The 20,000-nt window shown below is 39.9% G+C and overlaps 1 protein-coding gene across 2 annotated transcripts in view; it reads right to left on the bottom strand.

Moving 5' to 3' along the window:
* Positions 1-20,000, bottom strand: part of LOC137976542 (cilia- and flagella-associated protein 74-like) — a 32,433-nt gene that overhangs the window by 1,294 nt on the left and 11,139 nt on the right. Inside the window, exons 14-49 of one of the 2 annotated variants that reach the window (XM_068823917.1) lie at positions 19,899-19,999; positions 18,672-18,744; positions 18,222-18,284; positions 18,029-18,106; positions 17,641-17,682; positions 17,400-17,518; positions 17,235-17,301; positions 17,011-17,100; positions 16,164-16,287; positions 15,866-15,915; positions 14,701-14,839; positions 14,360-14,485; positions 13,995-14,077; positions 13,004-13,126; positions 11,621-11,677; positions 11,461-11,525; positions 10,881-11,009; positions 9,503-9,590; positions 8,880-9,053; positions 8,256-8,348; positions 7,808-8,125; positions 7,485-7,640; positions 7,162-7,304; positions 6,395-6,520; positions 6,197-6,306; positions 5,819-5,874; positions 5,580-5,699; positions 5,118-5,273; positions 4,649-4,790; positions 4,479-4,544; positions 3,760-3,848; positions 1,910-2,036; positions 1,660-1,787; positions 1,211-1,279; positions 937-1,002; positions 277-306 (exon numbers count right to left, since the gene is read on the bottom strand). In XM_068823917.1, coding sequence (XP_068680018.1) covers positions 277-306; positions 937-1,002; positions 1,211-1,279; positions 1,660-1,787; positions 1,910-2,036; positions 3,760-3,848; positions 4,479-4,544; positions 4,649-4,790; positions 5,118-5,273; positions 5,580-5,699; positions 5,819-5,874; positions 6,197-6,306; positions 6,395-6,520; positions 7,162-7,304; positions 7,485-7,640; positions 7,808-8,125; positions 8,256-8,348; positions 8,880-9,053; positions 9,503-9,590; positions 10,881-11,009; positions 11,461-11,525; positions 11,621-11,677; positions 13,004-13,126; positions 13,995-14,077; positions 14,360-14,485; positions 14,701-14,839; positions 15,866-15,915; positions 16,164-16,287; positions 17,011-17,100; positions 17,235-17,301; positions 17,400-17,518; positions 17,641-17,682; positions 18,029-18,106; positions 18,222-18,284; positions 18,672-18,744; positions 19,899-19,999 — 3,786 coding nt within the window. Of the gene's footprint in view, positions 1-276; positions 307-936; positions 1,003-1,210; positions 1,280-1,659; positions 1,788-1,909; positions 2,037-3,759; positions 3,849-4,478; positions 4,545-4,648; positions 4,791-5,117; positions 5,274-5,579; positions 5,700-5,818; positions 5,875-6,196; positions 6,307-6,394; positions 6,521-7,161; positions 7,308-7,484; positions 7,641-7,807; positions 8,126-8,255; positions 8,349-8,879; positions 9,054-9,502; positions 9,591-10,880; positions 11,010-11,460; positions 11,526-11,620; positions 11,678-13,003; positions 13,127-13,994; positions 14,078-14,359; positions 14,486-14,700; positions 14,840-15,865; positions 15,916-16,163; positions 16,288-17,010; positions 17,101-17,234; positions 17,302-17,399; positions 17,519-17,640; positions 17,683-18,028; positions 18,107-18,221; positions 18,285-18,671; positions 18,745-19,898; position 20,000 lie in introns of both variants that reach the window. The other variant, XM_068823916.1, reaches the window with a different exon arrangement.

The following is a 20,000-nucleotide window of genomic DNA, read 5'->3' as shown; positions in this document are numbered from 1 at the left end:
TATTCTTTAGAGATAATTGAGCTTCAAATTGAGAAAGAACGCCATACATTGCTTTGTATTTTACAGCTTCTTACAAATATTGTTCATGAATTATCTTCGCAAAATGCGTGGTTACCCCCAAGTTTCTTCTTGGATTTCAACAACACTTGTCAAGATCTACCTTTCCTGCATAATCGTAAATCGGGGCAAAAATACCTTTGAATTAGTAGGCACCGTCCTCAACTCCTATAAAGTCTTGGCGAAGAAATGGTTATAGTAATAGAATCTTCTACCTACCATTGTAACGGTGTTCACCGAAAGGTTTGGCTGTATGGAGACAAAGACAGCATGATTCGTAACAAAATTCAAACTTAAGCCTTTAAGATGCCTTTCACCTCTCCAAAATTAAGGAAAATAAGTTGTGACGTTGGCACGATTTACGACCTACACTTAAACGGACAGTGTTGTAAAACTTAACTTTGATCTACGATCTACGACAGTGCCGTAACAATAGCACAGTTATTAATTTGTGCAATGACAACGAACGCAGTAGGATAAATGAGCCGATTGCAAACGTATGAAGGGATGATGTAGCAGCTCTCGTAACGTATAATGTGATTGGCTCGCTTTCCAAATTCAAAAAAAAAAAACACTACACGATTGAAACAATGACTTAGACTTAAAAACAATAGAGGTAGCCAACAATACCAAACAATGGTAGGTTACGAGAGCTGCTACGCTACTGAACGTAAAGCGAATGCACACATTAGACGCTAAGCGCAGAGAAACACAAGTCATAATTGTTTTTGATAATCTGACTTATTGGCTAAGAATGTTGCTGGACCCAATTACAAACCCCAGTAATGTAATGCTGAGGCAATCACAAGTTGAAAACAACTGTTTGAACAAACTCTGCTTCATGCAACCTTTAGGACTGGTGAGAGGTTGACCACTTACATCATGACCCGGGGGAGGTTGCCATCGAAACACGATGTTCCTTTTCACGCCGATATCCACCCCTGCCTGAAACGGTAAAAAAAAAACTCGACATGAATGGGCTAACAAAATTGAAAGAGGTTAGGGTTCAAAAGACTCGGGACGTCAAGTTATCACACGATCTAAAGGTCGTCTCACACGTGTTTCGGGCGACCAGGACATTCGAAAGGATAACATTGAAACCGAGTTGTCCAAGATACCTTATTTAAGAGTGACGAAATTCAAGATAATATACCTTCAGCGGATCAAAGTTGAAGCCGTGTTCATTTGCTTCTTTTGGATTCTCAAAATAGAAATCACAGGACTGAAAAGCAAGCAAAGTTTCTTCGAAATCAAATCAACACAAAAAGAGAAATTAGCGGGAAACGAAATACGACAAAAACATATAAATATGAATGAAAAATAAACAGCAGTGCAATGGATGTAAAACTGCTGTAACAGTAAGCACGAAGTTCATCCAAATCGTGGCATGCGGAATTTTAGATTCGTAACGTGAATTTCAGGCAATGGACAGAAGAATTGTAGATGCTACGATTGCCAGTTTTAAATATCCTATTTACACTTTCCGAAACCCCTGCATACGCGAATCCAAGTTCTGATTTCCACATCCATATTTCCATGCAAGATTTTAAACAAAATAGCCTGGCACGATTCGGTGGGATGGATAAACCTCCAATGCGATACCTTTTTAATCTGTATACTGGACTTGATACAGCCGATTTCAACAGCTCTCTCTGCAGGTTGAAACCCACCAGGCGTTGAAACGCTTTTCATTGTTAACAAAACAGTTTTCTGCAGTGCTTTTCCGTGATCTGAAAAACAATGAACGTAACTTGAGTTAATGAGGGTGCGGTAATGAGACCAAAGTCTTCGCAAGAAATTGCGGGTTAGGAGTGTAAACAAAATAATTAGCAAGTTTGGTCAGTTGCCAGACCTTCCTCCTCTTCCTCCTCCACTTCCGCTCTTAGTGACTCAGTCCTAGGCATAAGTTCGTCCCATCCCCTTGTGAACACAATATTTTGCCATGCACGACCGCGTAGTTTCACCTTGTAAGGCTCATCCTGCAATGGAAGTGAACAGTGATTCATAAACCAACAAACTCATCAGTGTCGTCAGGAGCCCCATAATAAAGACTCTGCAATCTGATTGGTTCCGGGAGCGGGCAGAATTTTCTCATCCGGCCCGCTCACGACGGGCGGAATCCTAGCCTTAGTTGCGTGAGCTTGTGCGATGGCCTTAAATTTCCATTTTTTTGACACCGAATGCGTTCACATACAGAAGTTACTTTTTATTAGACAAGAGGTTTGGAAAAGTGATTTCAGAAAGGAAGAGAGGAAAAAAAAAGTCTTTTACCAGCCTAGGGTCGGTCCGTATAGCGAAAACCTGTGACCGAGGTCTTGAAAAAGCTGCCCTCGGTCCGCGGCCTCGGGCAGCATTTTCAAGACCTTGGTTACAGTTTTTCGCTATACGGACCTCCCAGCTGGCAAATTTCATATATGTATTTGTCGAACGGTGTTTTTAAAGACCGACTTATTTTAGATTGATTTTCCCGCGAAACTAGGCTTTTCCAGCTAATCACAAGTCTTGTATGAGAAATTAGTAGCGGAGCTTGGCGCGCGAGCGGAGCACCATTGGTGAGTCAATATGGTTATCCATCTGTGCAAGAAAATTATTATTTGGTACGACCATAGGACCGTGCGACCGTCAACCCCTCCATGTATGCCAGTGTGACCAGTGTCAAGAGAGAATCGATTCTACATTTCTACGGCTAGTTTACAGCGTACATCTTTGATGTTGGACATCCGTGTTATGGTCAATAGGCCATTTCCGAGTTCTTGCCAGCCTCATCTTCAACGCGAGTCTAAGTGCGAAGTTTTTGTTATGAAAATATGTTTTCATTCATATGTAAAGTATAACTAAGTACCATTACAAAAACTTCGCACTTAGACTCGCTTTCAAGAGGAGGCAGACTTGAACTCGGAAATGGCCTATTGACACCTGTCAAAGCAAGATACCCGCTGACCAGTACCACGTGACCATATCGTGGGTTCAAGTTTAGAATTAATAGAGGTCAGCTGTTTTTTTGAAGTTGACCACTGACCAGGAACTAGATTTGATTGGGTAAAAGGTGCGCACCGAGGGCCACATGTTTATCAGTAACTGCAGTTGACTGTCACGTGCTACCCTGGTAAAAATATGGGCCTTTGCCTTTACCTTTAGACTGAAGTCGGAAGATCATAGCTTCAGTAGTAGTGAAATATAGGGGCCCCCATCACTTCTCCCTTTAACTCCTGTGTTCTAGAAAAAACTTCACCCCTTTATAACCCATAACTTCATTTCTTTTTCCCCGTTGTAATAGAACTTTTTTTTCCTTTGTTCGTGTTAATTTTGGTTCAATATTTTGAGCTTAGTGAGCTTAGCTCTGTTTTCTATGAGCAAAAACTTTTATGATCTTTTCAATATTAAAAAGTTGTAAATAGTCGAAATAAAGACACAGGTGAAGTGCACTGTGAACATTGAGCGAAGCGAGATGGCGAACAAATGGGCTTCTTCAATTTACACAATTTTTTTAATATAGAAAAACCCATAAAATTCACATCTTAATCCATGCAAGGGAGAAAAATTTATATTAATTAAAAAAAATTCAAGTGATAGAATTCCTCCCCTCCCCTGGGTAGGAGGGGGAGTGGAGGGAGGGGGACTCCCCTGGGGGAGTGGGTTCCTCCCCTACACTAGCTTCCACTACTGTTAGGAGCATGCATTGAAATTAATTATCATGCTCACCGCGCTGTTAATCTCAACGGAAACTTCATCGGCATAAAGCTCGCTGATGTGATCAGTAGAAAAGGATACGGTCACCTCTTTGGACTCGCCTGCAAATGACACCGAACACTTTGAACACGATACCATTTGAGTGTTGTTCAACCAAACAACAAATTTGTTACGTTAACCATTCACCAGACACAGACAGAAAATCAAATGAACCAATCATAAAGACATTCAAATTCAAGAGGATTGTCAAATTCACCAACATGATGAGATTCCCATTATTTGGTGTAGGCGTCACAAACTGACCCTTAACCATGAGCATAACTAGAACCCAACAACATGCATGAATTTCTGAGACTTGAGGAGACACCTTGCGAAACGTACCATCATAGTGAAATTCGAAAAAGTCAAGGATAAAGTTTAAAGTGTCAAGGACTTATAGAGTGTTTTCACGTGACGTTACGGCGGCCATCTTGGTGTCCCTAAACAAAGGAACGGCGGTCATGTTGGTGTTCTCAACTAATCCTCCGAAAATTGAGCTCTTTTATCACGGAAATGTTATCTTTTGTTTCGGTGGAAAAACAAGGTTACTGATCACGTGAGTGAAAACACTCTATATGAAGTCTCATTCCGACCAATACATTTTATCTTTGTTAGGATTATGTTCATCCCAATTGAAAAAATAATCGTTGAACACAGCAAAAATGGCAAACTTTCCAAGAAAGCGCGGTTACCTGGGCCAATAGTCCCTTGTGCAGGAACACAGTCAAATACGGCCATACCATTGTAATTAGAAGGACCTGCAACAAGGGCAAATGAGAAGATGTAAAGTACATAAAAGAACTGGAAATATCCCATAGGGAAAAAAAGATTCCAAAGTTTGTCTCAGTCCCTTTTGGCCTACCTAGCACGTGAAGTTGAGTCTCAGCCATCTCACTGAACGGCGGAAGGAAATTGGGTAACACCTGCGCACGGCTATGACGTAAAGGAGACTGGCTATCAAGTTTGAGAGAATAGTTGATTGACAGCTCCGAATTGTTGGAAATCTGTGTACGAAAGAAACACGTGACGTAACTTAAGAGCAACAGTTTCTACAAGGGGCCACATTTGTAGACCATCTCTTTTTCTATAACGCGAGTAAAATGGTAAAACATTGTAGTTACAATAACTTCAACTAAACAAATGAATAAAAAATAAAGTTTAACGCAAACGTCAAAGTTTAACTGTGAAATGACCAATTCAGTAGCACCAAAAACTTTGTGCACGAAAGTCTCTTAATCAAATCGCAAAAGAAATCGCGAAAGAAAGAAGGGCTGGCACCAAACAATAAGGTACCAAGCCAAAGTTTTACGAAATTATACCGTTCTACGCACCGTAAAACTGGATGAAATCGTCTCCCCAACCAATGCGTCTCCTAGATCCAAAAGACCACCGTCTACAGACAAAGAGATTACAGGTTGCACCCCCCGGCCTTTTAGTCTGATGGAAACGGTATTCCGGGGGCACCGCACCTCTAGCACTTCGTGAAACTGTTAAGAGAACATTGTAGACACGTCGAGCGTCAATGACAAAAAAATCGAAATTTTGAGACAAAAGACCAGAAACGCGCCAAATAAGGGTCGTGCGGTATTTACTTTAGTGAACCATAGAAGACGACTACAATTAGGTGAACCATTCATAACTAGTACGGTTAAGAGAGTGTCACAGCCTTTTTTCCCATCATCGACAATGTAATACAACATGAACCAAAGGGGAAATACATTGGCCAATTAAACTGAAAAGCGATCGCCCTGTGAGTAACATAATTCATAGACACTTTTGGAATAGTCACGCACCTCTTTAGCTGCCTTGGGACCAAACGATATCACTACGTTATGAGTTGCTTGAGGTTCCAATACCCGTAGAGCGTTAAGCATCTGAAACGGACCGTGAGGGTCTAGTAACGAAGAACTTAGCTGAGATAAAAGGATAAAAATGAAGATCAAAAACAGAAGCAGCCAATCCAAACATGACAAGTGTTACGAAGCAACAGAAGCAGCCAATCAAAACATGACAAATGTTACGAAGCACGTACTTTACAAGGCTCATCCGAGATGTTTTGGATCGTAACAGTTTTAACTTCTGATCGTCCTGGTGAAAACAAAAATAAGAGATTTCAGCATAACCAAGCTGTATGTTTCACAAATTGTCGATCTGTCAGTAAAATACGAGACTATAACCTTTCCCTTGACACTAAATCAAAACAAAAATTAATTTAAAAAATCACATTGGACGGCGACAGTATTCAAATGAACCAATCATAAGCACAGCCTGTGCTAAGCGCGGGAAAAACACTAGGAGCAAGATTTTTCAGCCAATCACAAAGCGCTGAAATCCGCTCAGTCGTATAACTGTCGAACCAGAAACGCCAATGTTTTAAGTGGTTCTGAGTCCCGGCGACTTGATATCTTACCAAGAGATACATTTGCAAAGTCCAATACTGTTCTCCCGCAATCGGAAACCACCACCACATGAGGCCGGACAGCAGGACAGTGTACTTCGAGGTACAATGTATTATGTACACTGTCAAAAAAGAAACGAACGTTAGTTTTGCAGAGACTTGACTTAACGGGAGGGCAAAAATATGATAGAAGTCAGTGTCACATCTCACCTGCAGGATAGAGAGTTTGTTTCGGTGCATTTTCCACTTGCAACATAGCAAGGAATCACGTAGCGCGAAAACGTATTTTGATAACTCCTTAGCAGAGCTAAATTCGCGGACTCGTATTCGTTGGATCTGCAAAAAAACGTTACTGGCATTTTACCATTTATTGGTTTGCGGAGCGCGCACGTTAAAAGACACGTGACAAATAAATGTGCAGTTAAATTAGACACAAGTCTTGCGAAGATCCTCAGTCTGCGATCGAGAGAGAAAGAACGATTTTTATGAATTCTTAACGGTTTATCTTGGATTGGCGTTTTCTTAGTCCAATACCAATAAAAAAATGTGGGGTTCTCTTTCCAAAACTACCTTTTCAGCCTAAAAAATATCCAAACCGTATTGGACTGTAACTAGCTTGCAATGGAGGCTAATGCGGAGAAATCTTTTCAAATGCAAATATTTTCAATATATTCCCCCGCATTTGCCTCCATTGCAAGCTACTAGTTCCAGTCCAATACTGAATACGAATATGTTCGATTGTAATGGCAGCGACCAGACTTTGGAACTCATTTCCCAGTAACTCAGGAAAGAGGAAACATCAATAATTTGCTTTAAAAAGTCAATTTCTAATTTTCCCCAATGAGATGGAAAAAAGTTAAATTTAAATTACTTTGTAGCATCCCATACTTTTCCACTAAAACCGTTCTTTTTTTGTCTAAACCTTGTAATGACAGACCTGTGGATTACAAAGATGATGATAGCACAAAGAGTCTTACCCATCAATTACATCCTCAATTGAGAATGTTCTTTCAGGGGACTTGGCTCTAGTGGCCAGGCTGGTCACGCTTGGCGTAGTACCTCGCTTTGGTGACGTTTTGGCGCTCTTTCCAGCGAGAGCAGGTTTACCACCTTTTTTCTTCTGTTAAAAGAAGGAAACAGAGAGGGAAGAAATACTTGCTCTTACAAAGAACAAATTAAACTGTACCTGGACAGTGAATTGAGGTTCATGTTGAAACTTTGCTGCATTTGTGAACAATCTTTATATACACCTGAACTGCGTGACTTGGCTTAGTAAAAGACAATACAAGCGCAGGCTAACCTGTCCAGCGGGTTGCTCTTGTGGTTTGTCCTGAGGAGAGGCTCGCTCTACTCTTTTTCTCTCTGCTTCCGCTTCCCGTTCCATCATGCGCACGCTTTCCAATCGCACCATACTTGCATCCATCCGGGGATTGAACGTAACGTGGACCAAAGACCGCTAAAAACAAAGAAACGGCGAATCCATTTCATAAAATGACTGGTTTCCTTGTATGAACTAAACATGATTCAAATTTGAAATAGAACTATATATGATGTAGTCAATGACAACCCAGGGATCCTTTGGATGGGACCTTAGAAAAAAAGATTTAATCGGATTAAACTTACCTGACCAGGATTTACAGTTCCAACTGCAGGGGAGACGGTCAGCGGTGCTTCATCAGGGACCACAAACTCAAACGATGTAGTGCCCACCTCAACAATGGGCCCTGAGCCGATCCTGGGCACTGGGTGGGTGAATTCATTGGCACTGGTGTGTGAATTGATGACCTCAATATGAGCAGAACAAGTGTCGCTCACAGCCGTAGCTTTCATTTTAATCACAGAGTGAGAAAGTTCCAGTGGTGGAAGAACACCTATAGCACGACAGTGAAGCTTGAACTCACGGCCAATGCCAGTTTTACAGGTAAGGTCAAACTCGTATTCCTGAAATAACGAGAAAAACAATTCATTGCTGGCCAACCGAAGTTAAGCCTAAATTCTAGAGTAGCATAGCCCAACGTGCCTCATGCCGATCCCTTATCCTTAGTAGGTACAGCGTGCAAAGCGGTTTTACCTTGGCCTTTTTTGCGTTGAACATAATATCCACATCATAGCTTTCTAACGGTAGCAGGATACCAAAACCGTCATTAGGCTGAACATCGACCGTCTGAAAGCAGAACAAGCACAAGAAATGCTGATAAAAAATTCATACAGTCCAGTGTGTCACTTGCAGTGATCATAATGACAATCTTCCTTAGGTTATATAATTTCATGCATTTTCAAAAGAAAGAAGACAAAAAATACAGCACTGCAACTCTCCAAAAGGGTGCACTTCCCCAAAGTATATATATATATGGCACTTGAAGTTTACTTCAACAATATACACTTATTGTATGATCCCGAGGAAAACAGCTAGTTTTTGTTAAGCTATGCTATGCCGATGAGACCTAACAAGGCAGACACAGCTGTACATGGCTGTCACTGTCCGGGTGTTATCACGGCTGTGCGCATCCGCAATGTGCTAGCCTTGTGTGTGCGCAAAACTCTCTAATACTCACAAAACAGATATGATGACACAAACAACGTATTTTGAAAAGACCTGTTCTGACGTTAGCGTTGCCATAGTTCATGCATTAAGTTAACGCTAATTCAAAGGAAAAGAAGAGAGCGTGATTTTACGCCGTCTTCTTGAACTCACATCTGGAACTCCACAGAAGCCAAACTGCTGCGGTAACACGGACTTGTTTGTTATGGTAATTGTTCGTCTTACAGACTCAAACACGGTACAAAAACCAAAATCAATATCCCGCACATCAAAGTCTATATCTGAAGACGTCACCGTCGCTTTGACTGAGAAAGGAACTGGGCGTGTCTAAAAGTGGGGAAATAGAACTCTGTTACGATAGGCTATCATTCGCGTTCTCGCGGTTGCATTGGAACGAGCAAGAAATAGAGGTTGACGCAAGTATTGAGCCGTCTCCAGTGCAACCGTTAGAACACAGACAAAAGTCAGTTAGTAGACTTTTTAGTTGCAAAACCATTCAAATAGGCAATGTTACAAAATTCTTTCAATGTAGCGAAATTCGTTTCCAGTCACTAACTCACATAAATGCCTTTCAACTGAAGTGATGATACAGATAATTAAATCAAGAACTAGCCTCAGCTCTCTTTGGGGGGAGCGGGGGGGGTGGGGAGCAGTGTTTTGAGGGCGAGGAGTTTACAAGGAAACGGTGGGGATAGATAAGCAGGAGGCGGAGAAAAAAAATAGAGGAAATGGGGGCGGGCACATGGGGATTGAAGTAGAAGGAGGAACAGAGGTACCTGATCTGCAACTCGAATCACCATAGGTGCTTCCAGTAACCTTGTTTCACTGTCAAAATATGTTGGACAGTCATCTGGTAACGTTTGCCTAACAGAAAGCAAAAGGACAAGTCACGATGTATTCCAAAGTGTTCTTCAGAGAGATGAGTTTCAAGTAAGGAAGATAAAAAAGGTACAGTTCAACATGAAAGAATAATTAGCCTCAGCGTAAACACTAAACTGTGTAGGGTGCGTTCGATTGACCCTATTCCGGAATAAGAATACGTGGAGTGATGATTTAAAACGGTATCTGGCGTTTTGAAGCAGTAAGGATACTAAAAATACGTTTCACATAGCCTTTTAGGGTTAGATAGATAGATAGGTAGATAGATAGATAGATAGCTAGATAGATAGATAGATAGATAGATAGATAGATAGATAGATAGATAGATAAGATACTATTATGAAAAACTATACTTAAAACCTAAACCTAAACACCACACGTTAGTGAACGATTATTTGATAACGACCCATTAATGGAGCACATTTGTGGGCGATTCTCTAAGTAAGACTTAAACCAGTTATACGCATTTCCACGTATGCCGCAGTGGATAAAAGGATCTTATGATCAACTGTGTCGAAAGCCTTTTTTAAATCAAGAAAAACGACAGCGTTGATTTTGCCACGATCAATATTATACGCCCAAGTGTCCGTGGCTTCAAGGAGGGCCGTAACAGTTGAGCGAAAACCCGATTGATATTTACAGATGATTTTGTGCTCTTCTAAATAGGCATATAATTGATCATAGACAATTCTTTCAAACACTTTGGCTACGACTGAAATCACAAATCACGATAATTGTTTGGAAGGTGTTTGACAAATTGGAGGGAGGTGTTTGACAATTTCTCCGTATAAGATGTTGTTCTGCTGTGATTTGTAACGGAGCTCTTCCACAAATCACAGCAGAACAACATCTTAAAGAAAGAGATCAGTGAAATCTACAGCTAAAATCTCCGTACAAAACAAGGATTTCTAATTTCTATTCCATGTACACCTATTTCGGAATACGTTCAATCAAACACGCCTTAATGTCGTGAAGATGCCTCGTGGTACTCACAAGGAGGGTTTCCCTCCTGTTGCTTTGCAGCAAAATGGCCACCTTCAAGGGCATATTACCCCAAGTTGATATTTTATCCATCAATAATATTCATTGTCGCAATTTAGCTATTAAAAGCGCGCAGGATCGCCAGAAAAACACTGGGACAGGTATCTAAAATATATCCTGAACAAGGCATATAAAAAACCAAACGCAAAAAGCTCGCAATCGTACAGTCACTTGCCATCTTCCATGCAGCCTATAGCTATAGACTGAAGGAACATTCGCAAGAATCAGTCTTACCTGGGAAGAAACTTAAGCTGTGCAGAGAACTGGGATTCAGCTTGTATGTATGCTGTTTTTGGAAGCAGTTCCAGATGGTTTTTAAGTTCTTTACAAACTTCAAACTTCAATCTGAGAGCTGATGTGGCTCTACATGTCAACAATAACAAGAGACCAATGTAGTCAGCTTTGGGTTGAGACATATCACATGATAGCTCAAAGAAGCTAATATTATCTCGGAGGATTACCCCATTCAACAACGACAGACAAGAACTGCAATCAGGGATCAAAACACCCTTTCATCTCCTTTTCGCCACCTCTCCCTAATCGCCACAAACAATATGACACAGTGTGGTCATTCGAAAACCTCCCGATTGGCATTGTGACAGAAGAATAAGAAAGAGATCACAACCACATAATGGCAAACGGTAAAAGGTATACTTTTCTTACTTTCTCGATGACTGCAGTTAAAAGCCAAGAAACAGACTTAAATCAAATCTGCTCCATGCACTAATTGTTTTCTCAACAGAATAAAATTCTAGCCCCGCCTTTGCCATGAAAGGTGGTTCTAAATCTCTCTTCTAAGGTCTTGCAAGGATACCTGTTATTTACGAGTATTGCATCTTGATAGAGCCTGTCATACATACAAATCTTTAGATCCACAACCTGCAAAAGAAACAATGTGCTTTCCAAAATTCTATCCTTGTCGTATCCAATTAAAATTTAAAACATAATCAGGTATTTAATTCATGTGATAGTACCTCTCTCTGCACCCAAACTGGTACATCAATTCCTGTTCCTCGCACGCGGATCAAAATCTGGTAATAGATAAATAGTCTGTCAACAAGTAATTACATAACAGGCAAAACCTGAATTGCGTAATTCTTACAATATCAATACATAATACGAGAAATAAGTGCACCAAACATCTAAAAAACTAAGAGAGCATGCATAAAGATGTCATTGTGGCTATCCTGTGTTTCTTGGGAATAGGCCATTTTGCTCAGTGACCTCGCCTATGAATGGCTATAGGCTGCCGATGACCTTGTATTGATACAGACTCACTGCTTTTGTCATGTAAATTGTGTTGTTGTAATTCAAATTATTCTGCATTAACATTAGAAAAGTTCAAAGGTTTGTATCAAAACAGGGTCACCAACAGCCTCACTTCTTCCATTCTTAGGCCAGGTAACTTAGCCACAACTGTAAAATTGTCTTTTCCAGAGCTTGTCGGGTGTAATTTGTTTCAAACTCGGTTTGCAGTTTCATTGCTACTTGTGAAATGATTGGCTAAAAGTTACTCGTCCCAGTTTTCCAGCTTATCAAGAAGGACGCATTGTAGCAAATTTCCTCCCGCTTTTGGGCCAATTTAATTACATCTCACGCATCTGGACAAAAATACACAAAACCTACACCACGTTCATTTGCATTCAGTGATAAAAAAGACATTTATCCCGTCGAAATACCTCCTCACTTACATTGAAAAGGACCTACATACGAAATTACACCAAAATTGAGAGGTCCAGAACTCGAAAGTCTCGATTTGATGGAATACGGCTCATCAGTTTTCGGTATTATCTATTTTTAGGACGGGTACTGCTAGATCTTTGCGGGAAAAAGACGAGGCGGTACTGTGTTCCTTTCACGATGCACGATTTTGCATTACGCATGAGCAATATCTAGTGCGGCTACTTGGTTGAGACCAATAGAGTGTTTTGACTCACGTGATCAGTAACCTTGTTTTTCCACCGAAACAAAAGAAAATGTTTGCATGACAACAGAGCTCAATTCCCGGAGGATTAGTTGGGTACACCAACGTGGCTGCCGTTCCATTGTTTAGAAAGTAGAAACACCAACATGGCCGCCGTGACGTCACGTGAAAACACTATAACAGGCGTTACGGTCAAATCTGATTGGCCATAAGATAGATGATACTGATTGGTTCATGGTTCATTTTATTTCACACTATTTACAAAAGAGCTGTATTGATAAAAGTTATAAAAGTTAGGTTCTACTGAATAATTAAATAGCTGAAGTGAATAACTGATGGGACAAGGCCAAAGGAGAGAGAGATCGACACTTGTGGGTTTGATATGGGCTTTTGATCTTTACTGGCACTGGTGAACATGCTCCCTTGTACTTACAGGGGGTGACAGAGGATCAGTGAATGATATCTCAAATTCTGCAAGAGCATTTCCTGGTTTGGTAGGGTTAAATATCACCTCTAGCTGCACCAATGAGAATGGTGCAATTTCTCCAGCGGAAATCTGTATGAAAAAATAAACAAGTGTGAGCGTTCGTCGTGTATTTCTTGGGACTGACATCACAACAATAATTGTAGTGCAGCACTATCGAGGGAGCAGCACCTTAGGTAACTGCGAATCATTTGTCGATTCAGCATTGCCACATACAGAGCTCTAATTTGTAGAATAGAGGAAAGCATGATCCAAAAACCTCAATATGTTGCTAATTAAGTCAAAATCGCATTGAGATGGGATACTTGTCAAAAATGTTCATTTCAGCCTCAGAACGCAACCTTTCTTAACCCGTGTCTATACCATATGCAATGATAATACAATTTTAAAAAATACAGGGAATGGAGCAATTTCATCTTTGACAGGACGAGTTCATGTTTTGCAAGGTCTCGGGCTACACAGGGTACCCAAAATTTATATTTATTAACAATATTATTCCATGAGCGTGCGTTGGAATTGAGATGGTAAATAGCCAACGAGGCACGTAGCACCAAGTTGGCTATAACCAGTCTTATATCCAACAAGCGCCAATGGAATATTGTTTTATCAGATCAAGTTTAGAAAGTACGAAATACGAGCGAAAAAAGCGAGCAAATCTGAGCGAAAATGAAAAAGCTTGATGAGAACTGATGCGATGTTGTGTAAGACCTTGTGGCTGACAGACGCAGGTTCATCACAAAAACATTTCTTGCCTTTTTGCGTACTTCTAAACGTCTGAATTGATCCAAACTTTCCACAAAAACGTTTTTTTTTTCTTTGCTTCATTCAGAGAGAAATTTCGCTTTCCGTATATGAGCTGATAACCGAGATTGAGTGAACCAATCAGAGCATGAGAAATACACTAAGCAAGGTTAGAAATTTAATAATTCTGATTAGCTACCTTTCCAACTCTTAGGCCCTCAAGTATGGATACTTCGGTTGGAGCTGGTGATGCTGCTGTTTGAGGTGCCACAGGGACAATCTCTACAGAAAAGGAACAATAGGGAACTTACGTAAAGGACCTTTGTGGGCCAAAACGTCAACCAGAAGTGAGCTGTTTTCCTTTTTATCTTGTCTTGACACTACCAACTTTATATTATCTTGCTTTGTAATGATTGTATGCATTTGCTTTGTGTTATGACTTCCTCATTTTTATGTCTACATCTATTTTGGTCTTGTGCCACTCAATAAAAAACTGCTCTGACTAGCGAATGATTCATTAGTACCAGGAGAGAGGTTGTAAAAAGCCTTATTTTGTTTACTAACCATCTGGCTCTTCACCGGTCCCCTCAGCTGCAACTGGTGATTCTCTTTCTGTAGGAAACCTGGCATCACCAGGGACTGTGCGGTCTGGAGCCCTATCTGTAGTTTCAACTTCTTTTGATCCGAAAACTAACAGAGCAACAGACAGAGTTTAAAATCATTTCTACCAAGAATCTAATGAACAAAATGGGATTCAATACAGGATTTTGCCATAAAAGACCTTAATTGTCCCCTCTCTCTCTCCTTAGAGTCACACTTCCAGAGTGTGTACTCTCTCTAATGCCAGATGATTTTTACTTGTCAAAGGGGGCTGGTTAAGGTATGAAAGAGTGAATAATATTTACCTTGATTTTCCACATCTCCTGGGGCTGTAGCCACCCCATCCCCCTGAGGTTCTTTGATGTCCTCTATCATTCCCTCAGGATTCTGCTGGTCACCGTTTTGGTTGGTATCTTGGCGAGTGACATTTACATCTGTGGCAGTCTAAAGAGAATAGAAATGAAAATTAAAATGAATGACATTTGACAGGGGAACAAGAAATCTTGGGCATGTGAATATGAAAGAGTCAAGAAACTTTCATGTAAAATACACAGTCATGGAGTTAGTTAAATCTGCAACATCCAAGAGCAACTCAGGTCATGGAAGCCCCTGGTCATTAAGGACAGTGCCTTCTATTGTTATTGCGCATACGTTCTGCGCATCTCGTGATACTCAGGTTTCCTATCAGTGATGCTTTAATACTAATACAAGGATATTTTTGTGCAGTTTAAAACTATCTGCAGAAAGTAGATCTTAGTAAGTACTCTTGGTATCCAAAGAGAAAACTGGGGGGTAACCCAGTGCGCTCGACTCCGGATCCAGTGGTCCGCGTTCGGGTCCTGGCCAGGGATATTGTGTTGTGCTCTTGGGCAAGATAATTTACTCTCACCGTGCCTCTCTCCAGCCAGGTGTATAAATGGGTACCGGCAAAATGCTGGCGGTAACCCTGTGATGGACTAGCATCCCATCCAGGGGGAGTAGAAATACTCCTTGTCGCTTTATGCTAAGGAAACCGGAGATAAGCCCCGGCCTGATGAGCCTTCTGGCTTGTAAACAGTGACTTTACTTTACCCATGCATTTTTGAGAAATAATTAAGCTTCAACTTCAGAAAGAATGCCATACATTACTTTGTATTTTAAAGCTTTTTACAAATATTATTCATGAATTATCATTCTTTGAAAAATGCATGTTTACCCACAATTTTCTTTTTGGATTTCAACAACACTTGTTAAGATCTACATTTCCTGCATAATCATAAACCGGGGCAAAAATATCTTTGAATTAGTAGGCACCATCCTTAAAGATCCCACACACTTTCGATAAGAGCAGGGCACTGAGTTTCTGGTGGCAAGCGTGGTCTGGTGTGATTGAGGGTCACAAGTTCAATCATTAGCCTATGGCTATTACATGCTACACTCATAAAATAAAGACTTCACTTCACTGCAGTAAAGAGCCAACTCCATTCATACCATTCCTCCAATGGAGCTCAGCTGTGAAGTTGAATCAGATCTTGCTAAACCTAAAAAAGTGAAACAGATTTTTTGTTAAAGGCAAAAATAATAATTGAAAAACATATAAATAAATGTTGAGTCAGTCTTTACATAAATCAAGCTTACTAGCTCTAATTACCAGTTCTGAAAGTCAGAAAAAACTGGAAGGAGATTATTGTCTTCATCCTTGATGACAATTAGCAACTTTCAAGACCAGAACAAAAATACTCAAACTTGAGATAAAACAGAAAGCAACATTAAACATGAGCTTGTGTACCTGTTATTTTTTGGAATACAAACTGTGTCCCTAGAGCTCCACTGTTGGTGACATTAATGATTCGTTTTCTTGTTTCTCCAAGAACTTGACTTCCAAACTCAACTTCGGTCACATCTATGGAAATCTGTGTTAATTGAGAGGAAATTGCAAAACTGATCAGTTCTTTGATTTAAAGGTAACTGCAGAACAGTTTCTTACAACTATTTTGTTTGCATAACTTTTTCATTTAAAACTGTTGTGATTAGGCATTATCCTTTGGGTGTATTTTTTTTTTCACAATAGACCATTTTACAGTTGTAGCTAAGTTACAACTGTACCTGGCCTAAGAACCCAAGTAAGGCTGCCGGTGACCCCGTTTTAATACAAACCTTTGTGCTGTTGTAATGTTAATACGGACTCACTACAACAAAATTTACATGATAAAAGCAGTGGGAGCTGTATCAATAGAAGGTGACCGGCAGCCTCACAGCCATTCATAGGCTAGGTCGCTGAGCAAACAACTGTAAAAGGGCCTTAATTCATGGCTTAATTTCCCGCAATAAATTGTTCAAACTTAACAGGATTTAAAGAGAACCTTGGCATAAGAAAAATTCCAGACTTTATTAATTCAAATGCCTCTTCATTTTTGAGCACAACTCTTTGCACAACCGTGCAGTCCTGTTTAATGTTCTGTCAATACAATTTCATAAAATGATCAAACAATGAAAAGAGGGCACTAAGGCTGTTTTAAAAAACAAGCTTTCACATAGTACTTTCCAACTTTCTCATGTGTGCTTAAGTTCCCAAGAACTAACAAATCCCAAAGCTATGTAAGAAAAGTGAATCAAAAAGCTGATCTGCTTCTTACCTGACATTTCTTTGTAACACATCTTATAGGAACTGAAAAAGGACCTGTTTGAGCAAGGAAGTCAATGTGGCCTTCCAGGTCCTCATTTAACTAGAAAAGAAGGCCAATTGAAACTACAGTGAGCCATCATGCTGTTAAATTAAACACAACTGACACTAAGTAAGCTCGTGACTTGGACATGCAATAATTATTGCAACCTCCTCAATTTTCATGAATTAACTTACCATGGGTTTAAAAGTAACAGCAAAATCGCAAGTTAGACCAGCTGACATGACTCCTGGAGGATCAAAGCTAGTTTAACAAAGAGGAGAGGGACAAAGTCACAAAATTGTTACATATTAACAAGTCTCAAAATTGTCATTTATACCATATGTTAGAGATTTACTTACAACACTTCTACAAAATCCTTGAGAATGTGTGACATTCCAACGTATTTACAGTAGTTCTGAGTATATGAGATGTTTGTCAAGAGAATTTTCTTTTTGTAAGATTTCCCAACATCAAAGTCCTTGGAATAAAACAGTACATAATTACTTATAATATCTGTAATCTCAGTTTTTTGCAGACTCAGTAGCTTGAGACTTCAATGTGTAAAAAGGAGTACATGTAAAAACACTTTTGTAAACATACCTTGAAAATGATGACCTCAGGTTTGCTGTAGAAAGCACATCCCTGTTGTTAGAGCAATACCAATGTTAGTCCCAGTGTAGCCCTTTAATTAAAAGACCACGACTTCACACAGAAGTAATCATACATGTAGAAGATTGCAGCTCATTAATGGTCAATACTAGATAAATGCCGTTACAAATTTTGAGCCCACTTAGCCGATCTTCCCACATTTTCCCTGGCCATTCACAATTTAAACCATTATTTCATATAAAAATTATTATGGTTCGCATTTTTGTTTTAGATTCACTTGATTCCAAAGTAAAACACGAACACCAGTTGAAAGTTACATGTATGACTGTCCCAGTAAAACAACCTCAGTCTATATTGAATATTAAGAAGAACAAGTGACCTTAAATTCTCTCCCTGCAGCAATTTGTTTCTGAACAATGCCATCTCTTTGCTTCATCAGAGCTCTTTCCATCATTTCCTGACACAGAGAAATTAATGTTGGTGATTGCATAAAACCAATAGGTGGTACTAAAATAAGTGAAAAGGTCCAAACTCTCTTAGAGTTTGATCAAGAAAATAATTAAAAAACAAACCTGCTCCATTTTGCTTGGAATATAAGTTGCAAATTTGAACCTGTGCTCTGCTTTCTCAGATTCCTGCCAAGATAGCAAAATAATGTAAATGTAAATGCAAAATATGGTCAATTCAACCAAACAAGTTATGTTATCCAAATCCCTTTTTCCGTGCTTCGAGGGCCACATGGCCTATGTGTGACGCTTCAGAGCTATAAATGGCTAAGTTCAATATTACTGAAGTGGAAAATACAAAATACTACCACTGACTAAGATATTTTCCTTACTTAAAAGTAAGTAAAATCTGTTAAGTCTCACTCCCAGGGGTCAATGGGTTGAATCTACAGGAAATACATACCTTAAAATTTAATAGGATGTAATATGTTGAATTTAGGCCTTTGATTGGTCAATCTTACTGTGAATGGAGTGTCTTAGACATCTTAATTATGGTGCCAAACATTTTAAACAAACCTTATGAACCCCCTCCTCCCATAGACCTCTGAACTCTGGCTGAGCTAAGTCTTCCCCTTCAGCATCAGAGTCCCTGAAAAAAAATGGACAAACATACAACAAACAAAATTAAAAAGTATTACCACACCTACTGCTGACTGACAGAAAAAGCAAGACTGCATACCCAAGTGACAAGACAGGGTGCATTTACACAATGTTGGCCAAGTGAGTGTGAGTGCCCTAGTAAGCCAATTCCAACACTGGTTTAGAATTATCACTCCTCTTGTGTAGACCTATTGTCTACTACTAGGACAAATGTTCAAATCTAGTATTATAGACCTCTTTCATAATGGCAGTGAAATAAAATATTCTTTTGTTTTAATGCTAATAAGCCTTTTGAGCCTCGCTACTACAAGCAAATTTCAAAAGAATATTTGTGTCAAAATAAGGGCAGTAGGTCTAATTAACATAAAAACAAAAGAATGTAAAAGTGGTCACCATTTGTGGAAGTGGTCTATAATGGGGAATAGAGGCAGCACATTAAAGTACACAGTGATTACAGGCCTCAGTTGTTCAATCAATGGATAGCCTATCAGCCGGATAAATCACTACCCAGTGGATAGGTTATCTATAGCGAAACCAATCGTGCTATCCAATGGGATTTAGTGATTTATCCGGTGGATAGCGTCTCATCACTAGTCCCCAGTTCCTCGTTACTTTTGAAGGAAAGGTTTTGATGACGATCTATGGCAGGGTTTGGGACCTTTTTCCCTTTGCTTGTAAAACCCCTGTTTGTATTGTATCTTGCTGAACACTAAACAGATGCATTTTCCTTTGCATTTATTTATTGAAATGTCCTTCGTAAACAGTCGCAAATGGTATTTGCAAGACCCTAAATTTCAAGAGTTACTGGCACTTTGGCGCTCAAAACATTCTTTCTGTGCGGACACCTTCAAAATCTCACGCTACACCCCTGCAAGTGCAAGTGGTTAGTCGCAGTGCAGACCTGAAATCAGGAGGCTGTCAAATCAAGCCCTCATCTGACCACTTTAATACTGGAGTTTCCCTGGGTAGTCTCAAGATTCTTAAAATACTCAACTGCATCAGTATTCTACTGTATAGTTATAGCTATAGCTATAGCTATAGCTATAGTATAGCTAGCCACTTATTAAAAAACCTACTGAAACCTCTGTATGCAGTCATCAGTCACCACGAAAAGTACAAGCAGAAACAATAAACACAACTAACCCTTCCTTGGCCTCATCCCGGCTTGTTTCTCCAAAAGGAGAAAAATCATCGTCATCATCGTCTGAAGATACTGCACCAAGCTTGCCTGCCATGTGTTGGCCC

This window comes from Montipora foliosa, chromosome 11 (genome assembly GCF_036669935.1).
Source record: "Montipora foliosa isolate CH-2021 chromosome 11, ASM3666993v2, whole genome shotgun sequence".
Classification (NCBI taxonomy): Eukaryota; Metazoa; Cnidaria; class Anthozoa; order Scleractinia; family Acroporidae; genus Montipora; species Montipora foliosa.
The sequence above is the reverse complement of the archived record's forward strand: the minus strand, read 5'-3'. Positions and strand labels throughout refer to the sequence as shown.